General features: G+C 36.0%; 1 protein-coding gene across 4 annotated transcripts in view; it reads right to left on the bottom strand.

Annotated features, from left to right (window-relative positions):
- Positions 1–1401: 1401 nt before the first annotated feature.
- The window catches only part of MIMS1 (mitochondrial inner membrane scaffold 1), a 28983-nt gene continuing 12271 nt past the window's right edge, over positions 1402–18113 (bottom strand). For all 4 annotated transcript variants that reach the window (XM_060613142.3, XM_060613140.3, XM_060613141.3 and 1 more), the window contains 3 exons: positions 13127–13613; positions 7667–7778; positions 1402–3621 (listed from right to left, as the gene is read on the bottom strand). In XM_060613142.3, coding sequence (XP_060469125.1) covers positions 3388–3621; positions 7667–7778; positions 13127–13581 — 801 coding nt within the window. In that variant the 5' untranslated portion in view covers positions 13582–13613 and the 3' untranslated portion in view covers positions 1402–3387. The remainder of the gene's footprint in view (positions 3622–7666; positions 7779–13126; positions 13614–18113) is intronic.

Here is an 18113-nt window from a genome sequence, read left to right as displayed (position 1 = left end):
CAATATGATTTGATGCATTTTGACTGTGACATGGATAAAGTCAATGTAGTAAGCTTTTAATACAGCAAAATATTTCAAACTAACTTTGGTAACATTTGATTAAATGTTTTACCTTAGGCCCTATAGAGACCCAATTTTGAAAATCTCAAATAAATGAAGATTCCCATTTCAAAAGATGAACTGTAGCCAACAGAAGAAATGTGTCTACCATGAAAAAAAGTATTTTTCAGAAATGTATATCTCACAAATACATTTTACAAAAATGAGATTTCAAAAATATCAGGAAAGATGCACTCGCTTTTTCTGCCTTATTTGTTAAAATCACTTCCTGTCCATTTCATCATCATCCCCATATTCTACCATACAGTGGCCTTGTTTATAATGCCTGAATGGATTAAGAAATCTTGAACCCACTGGCCTGAACCCAGTGGGAAGAAGACAGGATAAAGCTAGATGTGTCTAATACTTGCTTCTTTCCTCCCAAGACACCTTCAGCCCAAACTATTAAGATCTTTCAAATTCCTGCAATTACCTTCTAAGATCACTGAAGTAGGACAGCCTATAGTTCCATTTCATCCTGGAGCATAAAGACTACAGTGGGGTCTTTTATTTGTAAATAAATGGGGGTATATTCTGTAACAAAAAAATAAACCAAAGATTACATTTGAAGGCATAATTTTATTACATTCACTACTGGGAGAAAGGTAATCTCAATGTATGCATTCTTTCTCTACTTCGTTGAAATCTAAATAGTACACTGTTGTATGCAAAAGGTTGTTTCAGTAAAAGATATTTTTGGTACTTTAAAAGGCTGGTTTTGCTATTATTCTTGAAAAAACTAAGTCTCTTGCCTGACCTATTTTTCATGTCCTTTGTTAATTTGCTGAGCAAACCCTTTTCATCCACTTTATATATAAAGTATGTAAGTTAAATCTCAGTCATAGCTCCCTCTTTATCCTGTCAACATATCTTAAAGACAGATATGCATATCAGACTTGGGGTGCTGCTCTGCCTCACTGCTCACAGAAAGTAGGGGCAAATTAATCCAAAGTACAAAGTTGACTGTAAATGAAATGGAGTTTACTATATATAGCAAACTGTATACATTTACTGTGTATGTACACACACACATACACATATATGTGTGTGTGTATGTGTGTATATATATATATATATACATATATATATATATATATATATATACACATATATATCTCGGTAATTTATTTAACTTGATGCACATTACTATATTCTGTTAGCGTGCTATTAATATTCAAAACATTTACAAGTATCTCCTTTTAAGCTATTTGTAGCTTCCCTTAAAGACTAGGTTAGCAATATAGTAGCAACAGCATTTGATAGGATACAAATATTCCTGATGATAAATAATGACAAAAAAACTCATATTTCATATAATATTTTACTAAACAATTTCAAAGTACTCATCAGTATCTCACTTTCTATAACTGGATAAACACAATAATGAAACTGGAGGGCAACAAAATTCAAATGGATTGAACAAAAAGTGGATAGTCAGGAAAAGCAAATCTTAGTCTCAGGATTATTGACTTCTAAGAATCCCAAATTTACCCCTATTGGAAAATATGCCCTGTGCAATGTGAAAAATAAAAGTAATTTGTTTTAGAAAAGTTTCATATAAGATTTTAAAACAAGGCATAGTCTCAAGTGGTTAAAAAAAAATAAGAAATTTGTTAATAGCATTTAATATCTTCAAAATATGATTAATTAGCAAGCTAAAACATGTAAACTGTGTTTAGATTTGAATATGTGCTGTCAATCTGAAATCATGGGTTCCATTGTGTATCAGGAGACCAAACTGTTCTGCCTGAATAAAAGTGTGTGTGGTAACGCAACAGTGGCCCCCTCGCTGCTCCACCCTGCCTCCCCCACAAAAAAGGAAAGATTCTAAACACAGCATATTAACTTACAAAATGTTCCAATACAATGATTAGATGTATCATATGTAAGCCTTTTTTCCTTTAACTTATTCTCCAAATTTGGCCAAACTAAATATTTAATACATAAATCCTGCCCCATAGCAGTGATCCGCACAGGATTGTTTCTTGTAATCCCTTTGATATTCTCTTGCCTTATCATATCACTCAAAACAATGATGGTCTAGAAAGAGGTTCTGAATATCAACTCAAGGGTTAGAGTTTAAGTAAAAGCAGTTAGAGCAAAAGGAAACAGACACACACATCCTCAAACGCACTCAATCAGGGCAACTCTCCTGACAATGGCTGAATTTCATTCCAAACAGATTAATTTAATGATAGCTTTGCTATTAAAACAATTTTCAAGTAAAATGCTCAAGCATATTTCAATATAAGGAAAAAAGGATATTTCACTAAAAGGGAAAAAGCAGTTTAAAAGCAATTTAAAAATTTACTCCACAATGAAATGAACATGAACTCTGAAACAAAGACACAGAGAGAGTGTTGGCCTGTGGAGACAAAGGCCTGCCACGTGGCAGGGGGAGTGACTCAGCTCTGGGACAACCTAATGGCACTTTCCTTCCTCCCACACCTGTATCTGCTTGAGAACCACAAACTTGAGTCATGGCTTAAGAATATTTGATTTCAACAATAAACTTAAGGTAGTATTATTTTCACTTTTCCTCTGAAAGATTAGTTGAGAGAGAACACAAATGACTCACAGTAGAGATTTATGCTCTAGGTATGTATATGGCCATATATATTTGTTTTAAAAATTTTGATTATGACAAGCTTCAGGTAAAAATCATTTTCAAAGGTTCAATTTTTCATTTACATATAACCAATACATCCTATTTACACATGTATGACTCCATTTTTATTCAACTTCCTTCATATAAAGTGTATATTTTAACTGGTGTGTAACTGTTATATACTGTTTTTACAGAAACACTAAACATCCTCTTATTCACTAGCAGTTTTGATAATAGTTTTGTCTCCACATTGAGAAATGAATATAGTTAAAAGCTCAATGTATAACATAAAGATGAAAACCCAGTGTTAACATCCTGTCTAGGGCCACATCAGGTATTCAAGGAGTCAACTGCCCCAATTGCATATATTATAGTTGCAACAAAACACAAAGCAAATATGATTCTTAAGACCCTGAAAAAGAGATCTGACTTATGAGATATTAACCACTGCTTAATGGTATTGATGTTCATTCTAACCTGGGTTCATTTTTTTTTTCCCCAAAAGAACACTGATTTTTCTAGTAATATTTAACCTTAAAAAGGTATCTTAGGTCTTTAACCCTCAGAGAACTGGTATATTTTGGTAGCTAATCAAAAAAATAATCAGGAACATGTATCTTTGCGCAGTCTCCAAAGGGTTAAAGTGCAGAAATTGTCTGTCACTTGTTATATAAGGCACCCTATTCCACTTTTTTCTTAAAAGAAACTTTTTCTTTGGTTTCCTGTAATTTTTCAGTGAGTCTATCCTTTGTTTCTTCCATTTTCTCTGTGAGAAGCTCCTTGGTCTCTTCCATCCTGTCCTGCAGATACTCCTTAACAGGAGGTGGTGTTGACATGTAGCCCCGACTACGCAAATACTTCACAGTAAAGGAGGTTCCTCCCAAAGTCACGGTATATCGGGCAGGTGTTGCGATCTGAGGAGAAAACACAGGCAGATCAACAGCCAATCATGATTATCGTCTTAAGCAAAAACAATTTGAAATTAAAATTCTTACTAATAGCCAAACAGCATAAATAACTTTATTGCTTGATCAGGCCAACATAGTTACAGCCCACATGGTTTACCCTCCTAACAAGGGATGCTTCTTCTGTAAATGCATTTCACAAATATCTGTCACTTAGGCACTGACCCAAAGATTACAGAATATTTTTTTTAATGTTTATTTTTTTAATTTTTGATAGAGTATGAGCAGGTAAGGGGCAGAGAGGGAGGGAAACACAGAGTCTGAAGCAGGCTCCAGGCTCTGAGCTGTCAGCACAGAGCCTGACACAAGGCTCAAGCGAACGAACCACAAGACCATGACCTGAGTCAAAGTCAGACACTTAACCAACTGAGCCACCCAGGCGCCCCAAGGACTACAGAGTATTTACAATAGAAGCACTGGGGCCTATAACCATGTGCTAGTGAACATGGGGACATGCTCATTGGGATATGAGGAAGATGGCTCAGGATCACTACGAACAACAAACATGCAAATGCTTCTGTTCCTTAAAAACCCTGCCAATCTATAGACTGTGTATCTAGAACTAAACCAGAACCAAACTACTTCAAATGGGCGAGAGGCAAACATGAGCCAAATGTTTATTCTTTACTGAATTTAGTTTAGTTTCACTTCCAAATCCCTTTGACTTTTCCAGGCCTTATGCTACTTTCTCATTACAACCCACCCTGGGTCTGGAATCCCAACTGGGAACTTCCAGGAAGCCAAAAAAAGTAGTTGGTACATATGTTGCAGACACACACAGGTTTAACTCTGACCAGAGATTTAAGGACTAAAGCTAAAAAGCAGACAAACTGGTCAAAGAGCAACACAAAAGTGGAGAGAGTCTATATCACATTCTGAGGCTTCCGTGTCAAAATTCAGTACCAAAACTCTTTGAAGGAGCCACCTCTGTTCTCTACCTCCAACTTCCCTCTTCATTCTCTCTTGAACTTACTCTAACCAAGCGTTCACCCTCCACCTCTCATCATAGTCACTGTAGAGGCCTGTGAACCATTAGAGGCAATGGAGATAGCCCCCTGCCCCCATCTACTCCTTGGAGCATGCCCTCACCTGGCTGCCAAGCCCTCACTTCCCTGGTTTCCTTCAGCTTCAGAGGCTGCCACTTTCCAGTCCTACCTGTCCATTCCTCCTCCCGTTGCCTACCTCTGAGCACTATGGGGCAGCATTCAGTCCCTGCACTCCTTTTCTCTGCCTCGCTCACTCCCTTGGCAGTCTTTTCCAGTTTCATGTCTGTAGTGCCATCTATACATTAATGATTCTTAGATTTCCAGACCGAGCCTTTTCCCTAAATTCCAGTATATACAACCTCCTACTCATTTCTGCCTGCACATCTAATAGGATCTCAAAATATCATTTATTCAAAACTGATCTCATGATGTTCAATGGTCCCACCCCAAACCTGCTCCTCTTAAAGCTGTCTGCATCTCAGGAAATGGCAACTCTATTCTTAAGTTGCTCAAGCCAAACATCTATAAGACAGTTTCGACTCCTTTCTCTTGCATAATTTACATTCAACCATTAAAAAATTCCATCAGCTCCACCTTCAAAACATATCTAGAATCCACCTACTACTTAGTGCCTCTCCTGCTACCACCTGGGTCCTAGCCTCTATCAGCTCTTACACACACCACTGCAATAAACCCTCCTTTGCTAGGTCTCTGGGCTTCTGCACTTGCCCTGCTATATATACAGACAATACAGCAGCCAAAATGATTTTGTTAAAACACAAGTCAGATGCTCAAAATTGCCCAGTGACTTTCCATCTCCTCTGAGTAAAAGCCAGAGTGGCCTGTAAGGCCTCTGTTGCCTCTCTACTGTTCACTCATCCCAGCCACACTGGCTTCCTCCCTGTTCCCTCAAATACGCAAGGTATCCTGCAGCCTCAGGACTTTGCACTTGGCTTTCTCCTCCTTGAATGCTCTTCTCCCATACAGCTGCCTGATTACTCCCTCACCTTCTGGCAACCATCCCTCTGAAAAAAACAAAAACAAAACCAAAAACCAGAAACAAACCCCAAAAACAAACACATCCTCTCTTGCTGGTTTGTTCTCTCTTCTGAGCATTTACCATCATCTAAACACTGTGTGTGTGTGCGTGTGTGTGTGTGTGTGTGTGTGTGTGTGTGTGTGTGAACTTTACTTTCTTTGCTTAACTGCCTCCCACTATTAGAATGTAAGTTCCATGAAGGCATGTACTTTGTGCCATTTTATCGAATTAGTTATTCCCAGTACCTAGAATGGCACTTGGCACACAGTAGGGGCTCAAAAAATTTTTGTCAATTCAAACAAAGGTGCATTTTCAGGACAGTGCTAGCGGGCTGACAAGTGTGTCACAGTCAGTACCAGAAGGTCACACACAGGTTGTTTTTCTCCTCTTTGCCACACCTCTTTTTGGGGCTTTGCTTTATTGAAGCAATAAATCTCAGTCTTTGTTACTCCACCTGAGAAACTGTGGGTTACAGAAAATACCCAGGAGAATCCCCTGCACATTTCCCACCTCAGAGGGACAGTGAGAGGGAAGAAACACTGCTGATACTAACCTAACTACACGTACAAGTTCATGTTTCAAATCCCAACCTACAAACATGTACTGAGCACTAATGTGCCGACAAAGCACAATACCAGGCATAGCGAAAACAAAGAGAAAGAAGAAATGACTCTGAATTCCCATTCTAGGCTCTTAAAATCAAATAGAGAAACCAAACATTAAAAAAACAAAAACAAAAAAACCCTAACACTAGACCAGGATATGAACACACATAATATGGGAGCACAGGATAAGGAGCTATTATAATTAAGGAAATGATAATCATACCCATTATAACTAGAAACTTGATAATTTATGAATTTAATAAGTTTCAATGTTGAAAAACTCAGCAATTAAATGTTAAACCTCTGGTCAAAATTACAATAAAAAAGGAAATCTCCCAAGATTTCAGAGGATTTTAATGAAGATGACAGAACAAAACAATGATACTTATACTACTATAAAACCATAATTCTAAGCATTTTTATACAACAGAATTAAAGTAACATCTAGCTTCCAAATGTTTTCTACTTGTTTTCTTTCTTAGAATGAAGACATACAGAACTTCTTAACTGTCAACTGAGAAAAATTAGATTAATATGGCTAATTTCCACAATTCACAATGAATCTCCTTTTCTAAAATAAAGACCAATAGATATAGAAACTCTGTTTATAAAGATGTCATTGTCTCAAATCCAGAGAACAGGTATTAAAAACTGTAAACTTCTAAAATTAAATATAGGTAATGCTACTAAGTCTAAGGTTTATCCCATAAAACAATTTGAACTAAACTTTATTATTTTACTTATTAAGAAGAACTATTATAAACTGTAAAAATAAATGCTAAATATCACTAAAAGTCAGGTGGCATGTGGATCTCTGAATAAGGAAAATTAATATACTGTAAGTGGGAGAAATGTCAAAAAGATGACTTCTGGAAATTTGTTTCACATTTGTGTGATCACAACAGGTTAGGAATGATCTACCTATTTTCAAGGCACTTCTTCCTAAACCATCATTTTATTTATACTTAAAATTTTTATTTTTAATTAAAAAAAAATTTTTTTAATCTTTATTTATTTTTGAGAGAGACAGACAGCATGTGAGCAGGAGAAGAGCAGAGAGAGAGGTAGACACAGAATCGGAAGCAGGCTCCAGACTCTGAGCTGTCAGCACAGAGCCTGACGCAGGGCTTGAACTCGTGAACTGTGAGATCATGACCTGAGCCGGTCAGACACTCAACTGACTGAGCCACCCAGGCGCCCCATACTTAAAATTTTGAAACTTAAAAAACATTTTAAACTGTAGCCATTAGACATACATGAAATTTGGTATTTTAAGTTACAAAAGAACTAATATGGAGTTTTATGAGGAACTGAGCAGGTCATTGGTTAAGTGTAAAGAGCAACTGATTTACAACTGTACTTACCTTAAACAAGGCATATGCTGTTAGGGCATTTCCACTCTGGGAATTTTTCAGAATGTTTACTACACTGTCAGGTAACCCAATGAGTTCTAGAAAAGGAACGACATTCACTCCTCTAAGAAAGAAACAAAGTAATTTAGATATATGTACACACAAACTTAACGGGATAAATATTTTCAAAAAATTTTCTGAAAACACCAAAACCAAATTTTGTTTAAAAGTCACTTCTGCATTATCGAGCACTGTGATTTCACTCTATAAGAACATGTACAGAACATTGGTGTTGTACCGTATCTGTTTGCGGCTTCTGCTTTGCTTCTGCACATGGTCATCCCTAATTACCACATTAAAAAAAATAGAAGGATCTAGCTGAGTTAAATTAATTGCTTTATGTGATCTAAAAGGAAATAAAGGACCAGAATTATTTACCTGGTCTTAGTTTCCTCAATCAAATACCACTTTCTCAGAAAGCTCCAATTCAAACTTCAAGACCTAAGCTTTTCACCTCTAAAATTTTATGTCAGGTTATACTATTACTGTAAAAGCAATACTACAGTATCACTTGTGTTATTATGCAAAGAAGAAATAATTCTATGGGTATTCTAAAAGGATGCCTCTATTCTATTAGCAGGCTTAAAAGGCAGGTGAAGAAGCAATTACCATAAATTACAACACATTTTTGGAGGGAGGGACAGAAGGCAAAGTCTCTAATATGAACTGTTAAGCTCTAATTTATTTTTAGTTTCCCTGATTATCAACATTTCGCATACTGGTGTGTGCTCTTTCACACTCTTGCTCTATCACTGTGTGTTGTTTTACAGACATTGTGACCCTTGACTCCTAAATCAGAACAAGGTTCTTGTTCTGTGCTTTCCTACATGCACATAATTATCACATTCAGGAAATGTAACATATAACATGAGTATATAATGATACACAATATATTATTTAATATTAAAATTTCCTGAATTGTCCCAGCATATCCTTTAAATCACTATCTTGTCATTTCTCTCTGGTCTCCTTTTCTCTAGAAGTACTCCCCAGAACTTTTTGTTGAAGAGGGCAGGATAGTTTTTGACACCGAGATTTTTGAAGCATCCAGGCCTGTTGCATGGGAGAATATCCCTCAATTTGGATTTGTCTGATTTTTTCCTCTTGATCAGGTTCAGGTTAAACATTTTTCAACAGGAAAACTGCACAGTTAATTCTGTCTGTCTCAGTGCATCATAACAGAAGCCACATGATGTCACTTTGTCCCATCGCTGGTATTGTGACTCTTGGTTAAGGTAGGCTCCACAGTGTGTTCCACTGTATAGATATTCTTTCTTTTTGTAATTAAGAAAGGGAATTGCCTAGATCCATTATTATCATGGATAGCTGTATCCTGTATAATATATAATAGCTAGCAAAATCCTAATTTATTCTTAATATTAAAAAAATAATTTGGGGGCACCTGGATGGCTCAGTTGGTTAAGTGTCCAACTTCAGCTCAGGTCATGATCTCATGGTTTGTGGGTTTGAGCCCCGCATCGGGCTCTGTGCTGACAGCTCAGAGCCTGGAGCCTGCTTTGGATTCTGTGTCTTCCTCTCTCTCTCTGCTCCTCCCCTGCTCGCATTCTGTCTCTCTGGCTCTCAAAAATGAATAAACGTTAAAACAAATTTTTTTTAAATAATAATAATTTGGGGCGTCTGGGTGGTTCAGTTGGTTAAGCATCCAACTTTGGCTCAGGTCATGATCTCGAAGTTCATGAGTTTGAGGCCCACATCAGGCTGTCTGCTATCCACACAGAGCCCGCTTCAGATCTTCTGTCTCCCACTTTCTCTGCCCCTTTGTTTGCACTCTCTCTCAAAAATAAATATTTAAAAAGATTAATTGGGGGAAAGTTGTTATCCCTCTATGACTTCACTATAATACTACAAAATCAGGGACTACTCTCAAGAACATATGGCTGACCATCAAGGAAAATTACCTATCATGTATAAGAGGAAAGCAGATAACTGAAGGAATCTTTAAAAAGTTTTATGAAGTCGACTCTAAGTCCAATCTGGTTTCTTCTTTCTCCACCATCAGTTCCTTTTCAAATCTCTTTCTTAGATAATGACAGAATCCCATTTAAAGCAAGACTTAGTACTACAAGGACTTAGCTATTCTGTGGATCGAATCAAGTCACAATGCACCAGAATATGCTAATTATATATTCTAGAACCAATACAATTATAAAATTATTTAATCATTTCCTAGCCCAGTATGTAAAATCTCCCTATTTAATAGCAACCATGAAGGGGGAAAAAAGACAAACATTTGGCCAAAAATCAGACAAAATTGAGTGATGGAAAAAAAAAACCTATCATAAAGATCAAACAATAATTACCTCAGACACCTTGCACAAGTATCTTTTATAAAATTAAGAAGTAAATACTTGGTTCTATTTAATTCTAAAATATTGATTTGATGGTTTCATTATTTTAAGAATAAAAATAACTCTTTCTTTGGAACTGCTGTATACGAAATACTAATGAGGGACTGATTTAAACAGTAATATCTACTTGTCACTTTTTACTTGGAAGTTTCCATGGTCTGACAGAAATCTGTGCTTCACAAACTGCCAGCTTTATGGATGTTTCAATTGATGAAGAAATACGCAAGAGCATAAACACATTCACAGTACAGATAAAATGCAGTAAAAATTAGGCAGGATTTTGCCTCAGAATGGATCTGTAACTTTAGAGACTTAAGGCCTAAAACACGAGGCATCTCACTATGATGCCCTATGGACAAAACCATCCTCACAAAGCTACATTTGATCAGAGAGCATTTCTGGTTGGAAGATGTAAGATCTCTGCAAGGTTTGCCAGATAGAACAGACAACAAAGCTTAAAGTAAAATCTATTAACATATACAATTTAGATCTCCCTGAAATAAAATGTTTCAGAAGTCTAAGATCTTTATCACTGAGTTAACTAAATACAGAATGGCATTTCGTTCTCTGATGTCTAGAAAAGTGGTAATAATTCTAGTTGTCAGAGTGACTAAAACAAACACTGGTCAGTAACACAGTGTGATGTCAAATGCCCATCTTCCAAGTTACAAACTATTTTTTCCCTTTCTTTTACTAGTTAAGTAGGTAATAAGCAAGTAACAGAGAATTTGCCCAGCTACAACAACAAAAAAAAAATAAAGCCAATCTCTTGTCAGTTGAATTGAAAACCTATATTTAATACAATCAACTTCAATCTAGCAATAAAACCACATCGCAGTGAAAGATGCACTGCCATTAGAACATATTCTCAATCCTTATTTTGTAAGTATTACCTGTGATAAGATCGTTACTTAGAAGAAATCAACTTTCTGAAGGCATAGGATTTAATAAAAACATTAGGAACTGTTCTGGGAAGCAACACATCCTACAAAATTGAAATTAACTGTGTGATGGTAGAACAGAACTGGACCAGTGCAGTGGTGTTGGGTCTGGCAACCACAGTCCCATGCTGACAAAGAGCCAAAAGGCAAATTGTGATGGATAAAGGGACATGACTTTAAAGTGGATGTTCTTACCACCACGTTTATATACAAACTATTCTGCAGAAAAAGAGGGAGAAGGATAATGCACACACAGGGAACAACAGAATGTTACCACAACCACCTGAGTGCCAGACAACATTGAAAAAGTCTTAAGCATAATTATTCATATCACTAGGTTACTTGGGGTCTGCTTTTTCATTTATAGAACTCTTTTACTTAAGAAGGTAAGGAAAAGTAAAAGGAACAAAAGTGCTCCTTTTAACAGTCCAAATGAGACCTCATATTCAATTAATTAAAAACATAAATTGCTCCCTCCAAGGCCACCTGGCCAAATGCTTATAAAGGGCAACCTAAGGTGGACAGAACTATCACTCATATCATTTTCCAGAGCACTGCATCAGGAAACCCTCAATGGTTCAAAAAAGAACATTTGATATGTACACATTAATTAAATACAGCTAAATCCTATAATAATTTTTATTCAAAATGGTACATGATTTAAACCAAGGGCAGTTTTGAAGACTTCCATAAATATTACACATGTTCATAAAAATGTCATTAATGAGAAAGATAATTCCATTAAGTGTACATATAAGTATCTTCTATAAAGGATAATAATACATGATAAAGAAGGATATAATTGAATATTAGGAAGATAATGGAGAGAAAGATGTAAAGAGAATCAGAACAGCATCAACTACACAAGGTAAAAAACCCTTTTAGAACTTTTGTAAAGAAACACCTCTAATCCTGTGTTTTCCAAAAGTAGTCATTATCTTTTAGCTTGTAAAAAATAACTTTGTCCCCAAAATGACATATTTTATTAATACCTTAATATCAAACCATTAAAAAAAACCAAATATTGAATATCAGTGGACTTTTAGAAAGAATAAAATAATTCTAGAGCCATAGGAGATTTTACTAAAATGTCAAAGTAGTGTACAACATCGGGCCATTTCATTGCCCTCAGGATGGTGAGCTCCTTCAGCTCTTATAGCCCAGGCCACTACAAGAAAAGCCCACACAGTACGTTCAAAGAACAGGCACACACGCATCAAAACACTTTGGTTACTAGTGTTAAAAACAAACTGGAAATCATTGAGATCTGTTTCAATGTGTGCTCCTGCTCCTAAAACACCATAAATAACTTACCTTAAAAGAAAGGAAGAATATTTATATTTAACAAGAAAAGCACATTTAGAAATTTTGTGTTTTACAATACCTACAGGCTAGGCCCACCAAATTAACTATTTTTAAAAGTTTATTTTAGTGGTGGTAAGAACACCTAACACAAGATCTACACTCTTAGTTTTAAGTATACAACAAATTAACTTCTGATTAAAACAAAAGACCTTACCTTGACATTTATCAGATGTGGGTAACACTAAAACATAAGTCTGCAATTTGTTTATTTTTGTATCTGCAACAGGTATTAGCCAGGTTTTGGCAAAAATATCATATTAACTTCCCACCAAAATCATACATAAGGCAAAATAATAGGTAATTTTTTATATTCATGAAAACTTCAAGAAATACAGAAGTATAGAACTTATGGTGCTGCCAAATTTCTGAACTCTCTTACATTGACAGATGAGCATAAGAGCACGGGCTCTGAAATAAGCCACCAAAATATTTTGGGAAAACCTAAGTTATTTTGACTTACTATTGCTTAATTTCATTAATAAAATGGGAATAATTACACTACCTGCTTCATATAGTTATGAGAATTAAATGAGATGATACCATTTAAAATGTTAGTATAATGCCTGTTATACACACAAAGCCAATTTAGCTAAGAAAATATCAAAAACAGCTATGACAAACAGTCATCAGTTAAAGACATTAAAGCATTAAAACTATTTAAGGCTTTCATTAGTACAATTAAGAAGATTAACATTCTGATAAAACAGGGAAAGGTGCTCAACCAAGCAAAAACTTACTTTATGGCTGCATAATAAAATGTTCCAAACCAAACACCAGAAGTTATTAGATGTACTGGAATCAAAACTTTTCCATATTGTCTAAATGTTTTCTTAAATCGCTGATAAAGACTAATAGATTTGTCTTGTAAAGGATCAGGCTCTTCCTTTCTTTCCGAAGGAGTTCCTGGGGATGTGGCATTGGATGATATAACCCTCTTGGATAAAATATCTTGCTCCCACTGTCTATGGTGAAGGACCCCCGGTTGGGGTGGATGAGCAGTAAATGGCTTCTTTTCCTTTGCAACACATTGGACAGCTGATAAGTGCAGCCATTGTTTTTGAGGGCCCTGTACCAAAACTACTCTGGATTCAGCTTTATACAAAAGTAATTGTCCCTTTATGTTTTGACAGTGTGGTTCCATGCATGTTCTATGTGCCAGTCGGAATATAGACCTTGATACATTCCATTGCATTTTGAAGAACGGTGATTAGTGGATTTTGGCTTCTACAGAGACCAGATAAAAAAAAAAAATTAGGACTATACATAGATTTCCGTTTTAAACTAATCCACTTAAAAACAAATTAACTATTAGGAAATAAAGGACAGACACTGCTACCAAATCCACAGAAATTAATGTTAAGGTATGTAGTTCTAACATATCACAATTTTAAAACATTACTAAAATACATCATTTAAATAGGATATAGTAAACTAGTCTAGCAGACATCACAGAGGATAATGTTTTGAGGTTATCTTATTGTTACAAAAGGGATGTTTGTAGGACTTCTGTTTTTCTACAAAGAAGCTGTGTAGTATAATGGAAAAATCATAAGATCTAGAAACAAAAATCTGGGCCCTCATGTTGTGGGGACATAATTCTATACGATCGCCTTTGACATTTTAAGTCTAAATTCACTAGTAAAATGAGGATTACTTCACAGGGTTGTTATAGAAATTACATGAAATTTCTGATGTAAAACTGCTTTTGTAAGTGAACAAGCATCATGTAAGTTATTACAACTGTTAAGGTCTGATAAATAGTTGATACAAGTACCATTTATTCTATAATCCCTTTGGACTAAATTAATTGCTTTCGCCGGTGAGGAGATAGTTTCCAGATATCTAAAACTTTTTGTCAGAAAGACAGTATAATGTAATTTTAGAAGAATATAGACTTTGGAATACGATAGACACAACTGAGTTAACAGTGTTATTATTTTGAGCAAATTACTTAGCTTCTCTAGACATAGGTTCTCCCACTGGTTAAACAGAATTACAATATGCATTACTATATAGCAAATTAGTTCCCTTCCCTTAATATCAGGGAGTGTCACCTGACCACTAATCTCCACCCTGACCCCACACCAGCAATCTTACTACTTCTACTACATTGTGAATAACTGATCTTATTTTTTAAACTGTACACTAAATAAGTCAACAGTATTTGAGTTAGCACTCCAATAAATACAGATACTCCATTTCACATGAGTATCTGTTATCTGGGGTACAAAGCTGTCTATCATTATATAAAAATATCCACTAATGAATTGTCCCCATATGATCTCCTGACTCATCCCTAATTAAAAATTAACATCAGCTTCTATTAGGCTCTCGCTGATAATCCAACAACACAATGTAAATAAATTATGAAATGAAACTGCATATCTGAAAATAGGCTCCCAGGAAACCTTTAAAGGGGATACTGAAGATTACTGCAATGAAAAGCAAAGTCAATGACAAGTAACAATCTGAAGAATCAGACCAGTTAACAAAAAACTACAGGGATGATAATAGGTGCTTCAAATAATGACTTAAATATTAAATGACTAAGAAAGACCATAGAGAAAAATGATTAAGTCCTTAATTACTTTTATGAAATTGACTTGTTATTTGTTGTGAAAGTCAAGCATTAAGTAAAGGATGTCTTATTGTGCTTTCTTACAGTCCATGTCCTAAGTTGTTTTGTTTTCTATAAATCTATGCTATGCCTATTCCAAAGGTGAAAAGCATCAACTGATCATTTAAGAATTAGCTCAGGTGGAATTATAACCTAAAATTTGTCAAATATATATATGGCTTCATTTTTCACACACAAAAAAATTCCTTTTGAATATTTTACTATGTTTTTTTGGTCTTTATTTTTGTTGGATTTGAGGATTTTCTCCAGCACCATTATCTTTGAATTATTCCTGTCTGTGGCTTTAGTGGTGTTTTCTGAATCAAAGACTTTCTGTTTTGCTTTTAAATCTACTTCCTTTACAAGGCTGTTTTCCAGGAGTTCAAGTTCCCAGACTAACTTTCAGATAATCAGATTATTGTGTGTTTGTGAATAAAAGAAAAAAAAGATTAAAAAAAAATTTTTTATAAAGTAGTTTTATTTTGTAAGTTTTATTTTATTTTATTTGAGAGAGACAGAGACAGAGTGGAGGAAGAGCAGAGAATCTCAAGCAGGCTCCATGCTGCCAGCACAGAGCCCAGTGCAGGTCTTGAACTCACGAAACCATGAGATCATGACCTGAGCCGAAACCAAGAGCCAGATGCTTAACCGACTGAGCCACTCAGGTACCCCTAATTTTTTTTTAGTGTTTATTTATTTTTGAAAGAGAGAGAGAGAGAGAGAGAGAGAGAGAGAGAGAGAGAGAGAGAGAGAGGGGCACGAGTGGGGGAGGAGCAGAGAGAGAGGGAGACACAGAATTCGACAGGCTCCAGGCTCTGGGCTGATGGCATGGGCTGTCAGCACAGAGCCCAACGCAGGACTGGACCTACAAACTGCAAGATCATGACCTGAGACAAACTCAATGCTTAACCGACTGAGCCACCCAGGAGCCCCAAAGAAAAAAAAGATTTTTAAAAAGCCTCTTTCCAAGCTTCCAGTTTGTACCCTTTTCCCTGGTTTCCCAACTACTCCCTCCTAAAGAAAATATTTTTTTCCCATCCCACTTCTTATTGCCCATTAAAAAAAAAACACACATCTTTATTGAGATACAATTCTCATGCTCATTTAAGGTGTAGAATTCAAGAAATTTTAGTATATTCACAATTGTGAAATCATCCTCACAATCTCAGTTTAGAACATTTTCATCACCCCAAAAAGAAACCCCATACCCACGAACAGTCACTCACCATTTCCTCCCCATCCCAGCCCCTGCAACTATTAATCTATTTTCTCTCTATATTTGTGTATTCTGGAAATTTCATATAAATGGAATTATATTATGTGGTCTCTTGTGACTGGCTTCTTTCACTTAGCATCACATTTTTAAGAGTCACCCCTGTATTATTTGTTCCCTTAGAAGCCAACCTTTGGGCTAGTGGTTTCTAAAACTGGCTACATATTAGAATCATGGCAGGGTGGGGATACTGAAGGAAAGGAGAGGTAATCTGAAAAAACCAGATTCCTGGTCTCCATCTAGACCTAACAAATCAGAATCTCCTACTTCCAGGTCACACCTGACAGTATGAATTTGGGGATCATTTCTCTAGGCCCAGCAAATGGCTTCAGTGACAGAGGTAACATGGTGGCAAAGGTATCATCCATTATTGTTGCCGTCATCATCATCATCATCATCATCATCATCATCAAGATATTTTTGAGCCCCTAATATGTGGTAGGAGTTTTATAAACACTTTACATGTATTAACTCAGATTATCCTCATAACAATCCTATGAAGGAGGGACTATTGTCATCTTTTCATATTTGAGGACACTAAAGCACAGAGGAAATATCATTCAACTGGTGAGTGGAGGAGCTGGGATTCAAACTTAATCACTAAGCTATATGGCCACTTCCAGAAGAAAGAAACAGTGCCAATTTTCAGTAAACTAAGACATGTAAGACACATGATAAAAGTGCCCTAAGGAAATATAGGGCCCAAGAAATTAACCTTTTTTAAAAAGTTTACTTATTTTTGAGAGAGAGCAGGGGAGGGGCAGAGAGACAAGGAAGAGGGAGAGAATCCCAAGTAGGGTCCTCACTGCCAGTGCAGAGCCCAAAGTGGGGCTCAAAACCACAAACTGCAAGACTAGGATCTGAACCTAAATCAAGAGTCAGACACCTAACTGACTAGGCCACCCAGGTGCCCCCCAAGAAGTTAACTTTTACCTTAAAATTAACTTTTAAATTAAAAACAAAAATTAAAATTAATTTAAATTAAATGGCAACATATGGGTAATAGCTACCATATTTGACAGTACAGCTCTATACTTCCAAAGTGATCACAATACTGACGACATACACAGTAAGACTCATTAGATTTCAAGGAACAAACCTACTTCAGATGAATGCAAGTAAAAGTAGAGGGCAAGTACAGACTGAGTAGTATCATACATATCCTGGAATGAACAGGCTTCAGGAACAATAAAACCAAAGCAAGGTAGGAGTTATCTTGTCTCACAGCAAGCACCTGTGTATAATGGCCTCAGCCCACTGGCAGTTTCCATTTCTGGATTTTATTAGTCTGTTCATCTTTTCAATTAAAGATAAAAGTTTTTGGTTATCGGTCAATGATGGAAGTGCTACTCCTCATAAACACTACTCAGATCAAATCAGTTATATCTGGACAAGTGGATGAGTGGCCTGAAGAAGCTGTGAACTAACAGGACTCTATTTCAGATACAAATGCAGAACCTGGAGTGATGAACAACTTAAATTTGAATTTCTTCCAATGAAATACAGTAATTTCAGTAATATATTTTTTAAATCATGAGACTTAGCATATAACAAAAGCTGCCTGTTATTTCCTACCCCTAGATATGAAATTCTCATATCTATAGATGAGGAAGTGTTCTAAACTGCTTATGCTTCAGTTATAGAAATAAATGATGAAATGTATTACAGGACCCAAGAAAAGTGACATGATTACACTGCTTGTTATGACTATCCTTTTCCACTTTAGAATTATGTCATAAAAGCTGTTAACACTACAAGTGAATGGCATATGATTACTGGTGCCTAATTCTCAGTATACAATCCTACCCTGTATGGTAGGGATACTGATTCTGTC

The sequence above is a fragment of the Panthera onca genome, chromosome D3, assembly GCF_046562875.1.
Source record: "Panthera onca isolate mPanOnc1 chromosome D3, mPanOnc1 haplotype 2, whole genome shotgun sequence".
In the NCBI taxonomy this organism is placed as follows: domain Eukaryota; kingdom Metazoa; phylum Chordata; class Mammalia; order Carnivora; family Felidae; genus Panthera; species Panthera onca.
This window is presented reverse-complemented; position numbering and strand designations above follow the sequence as displayed.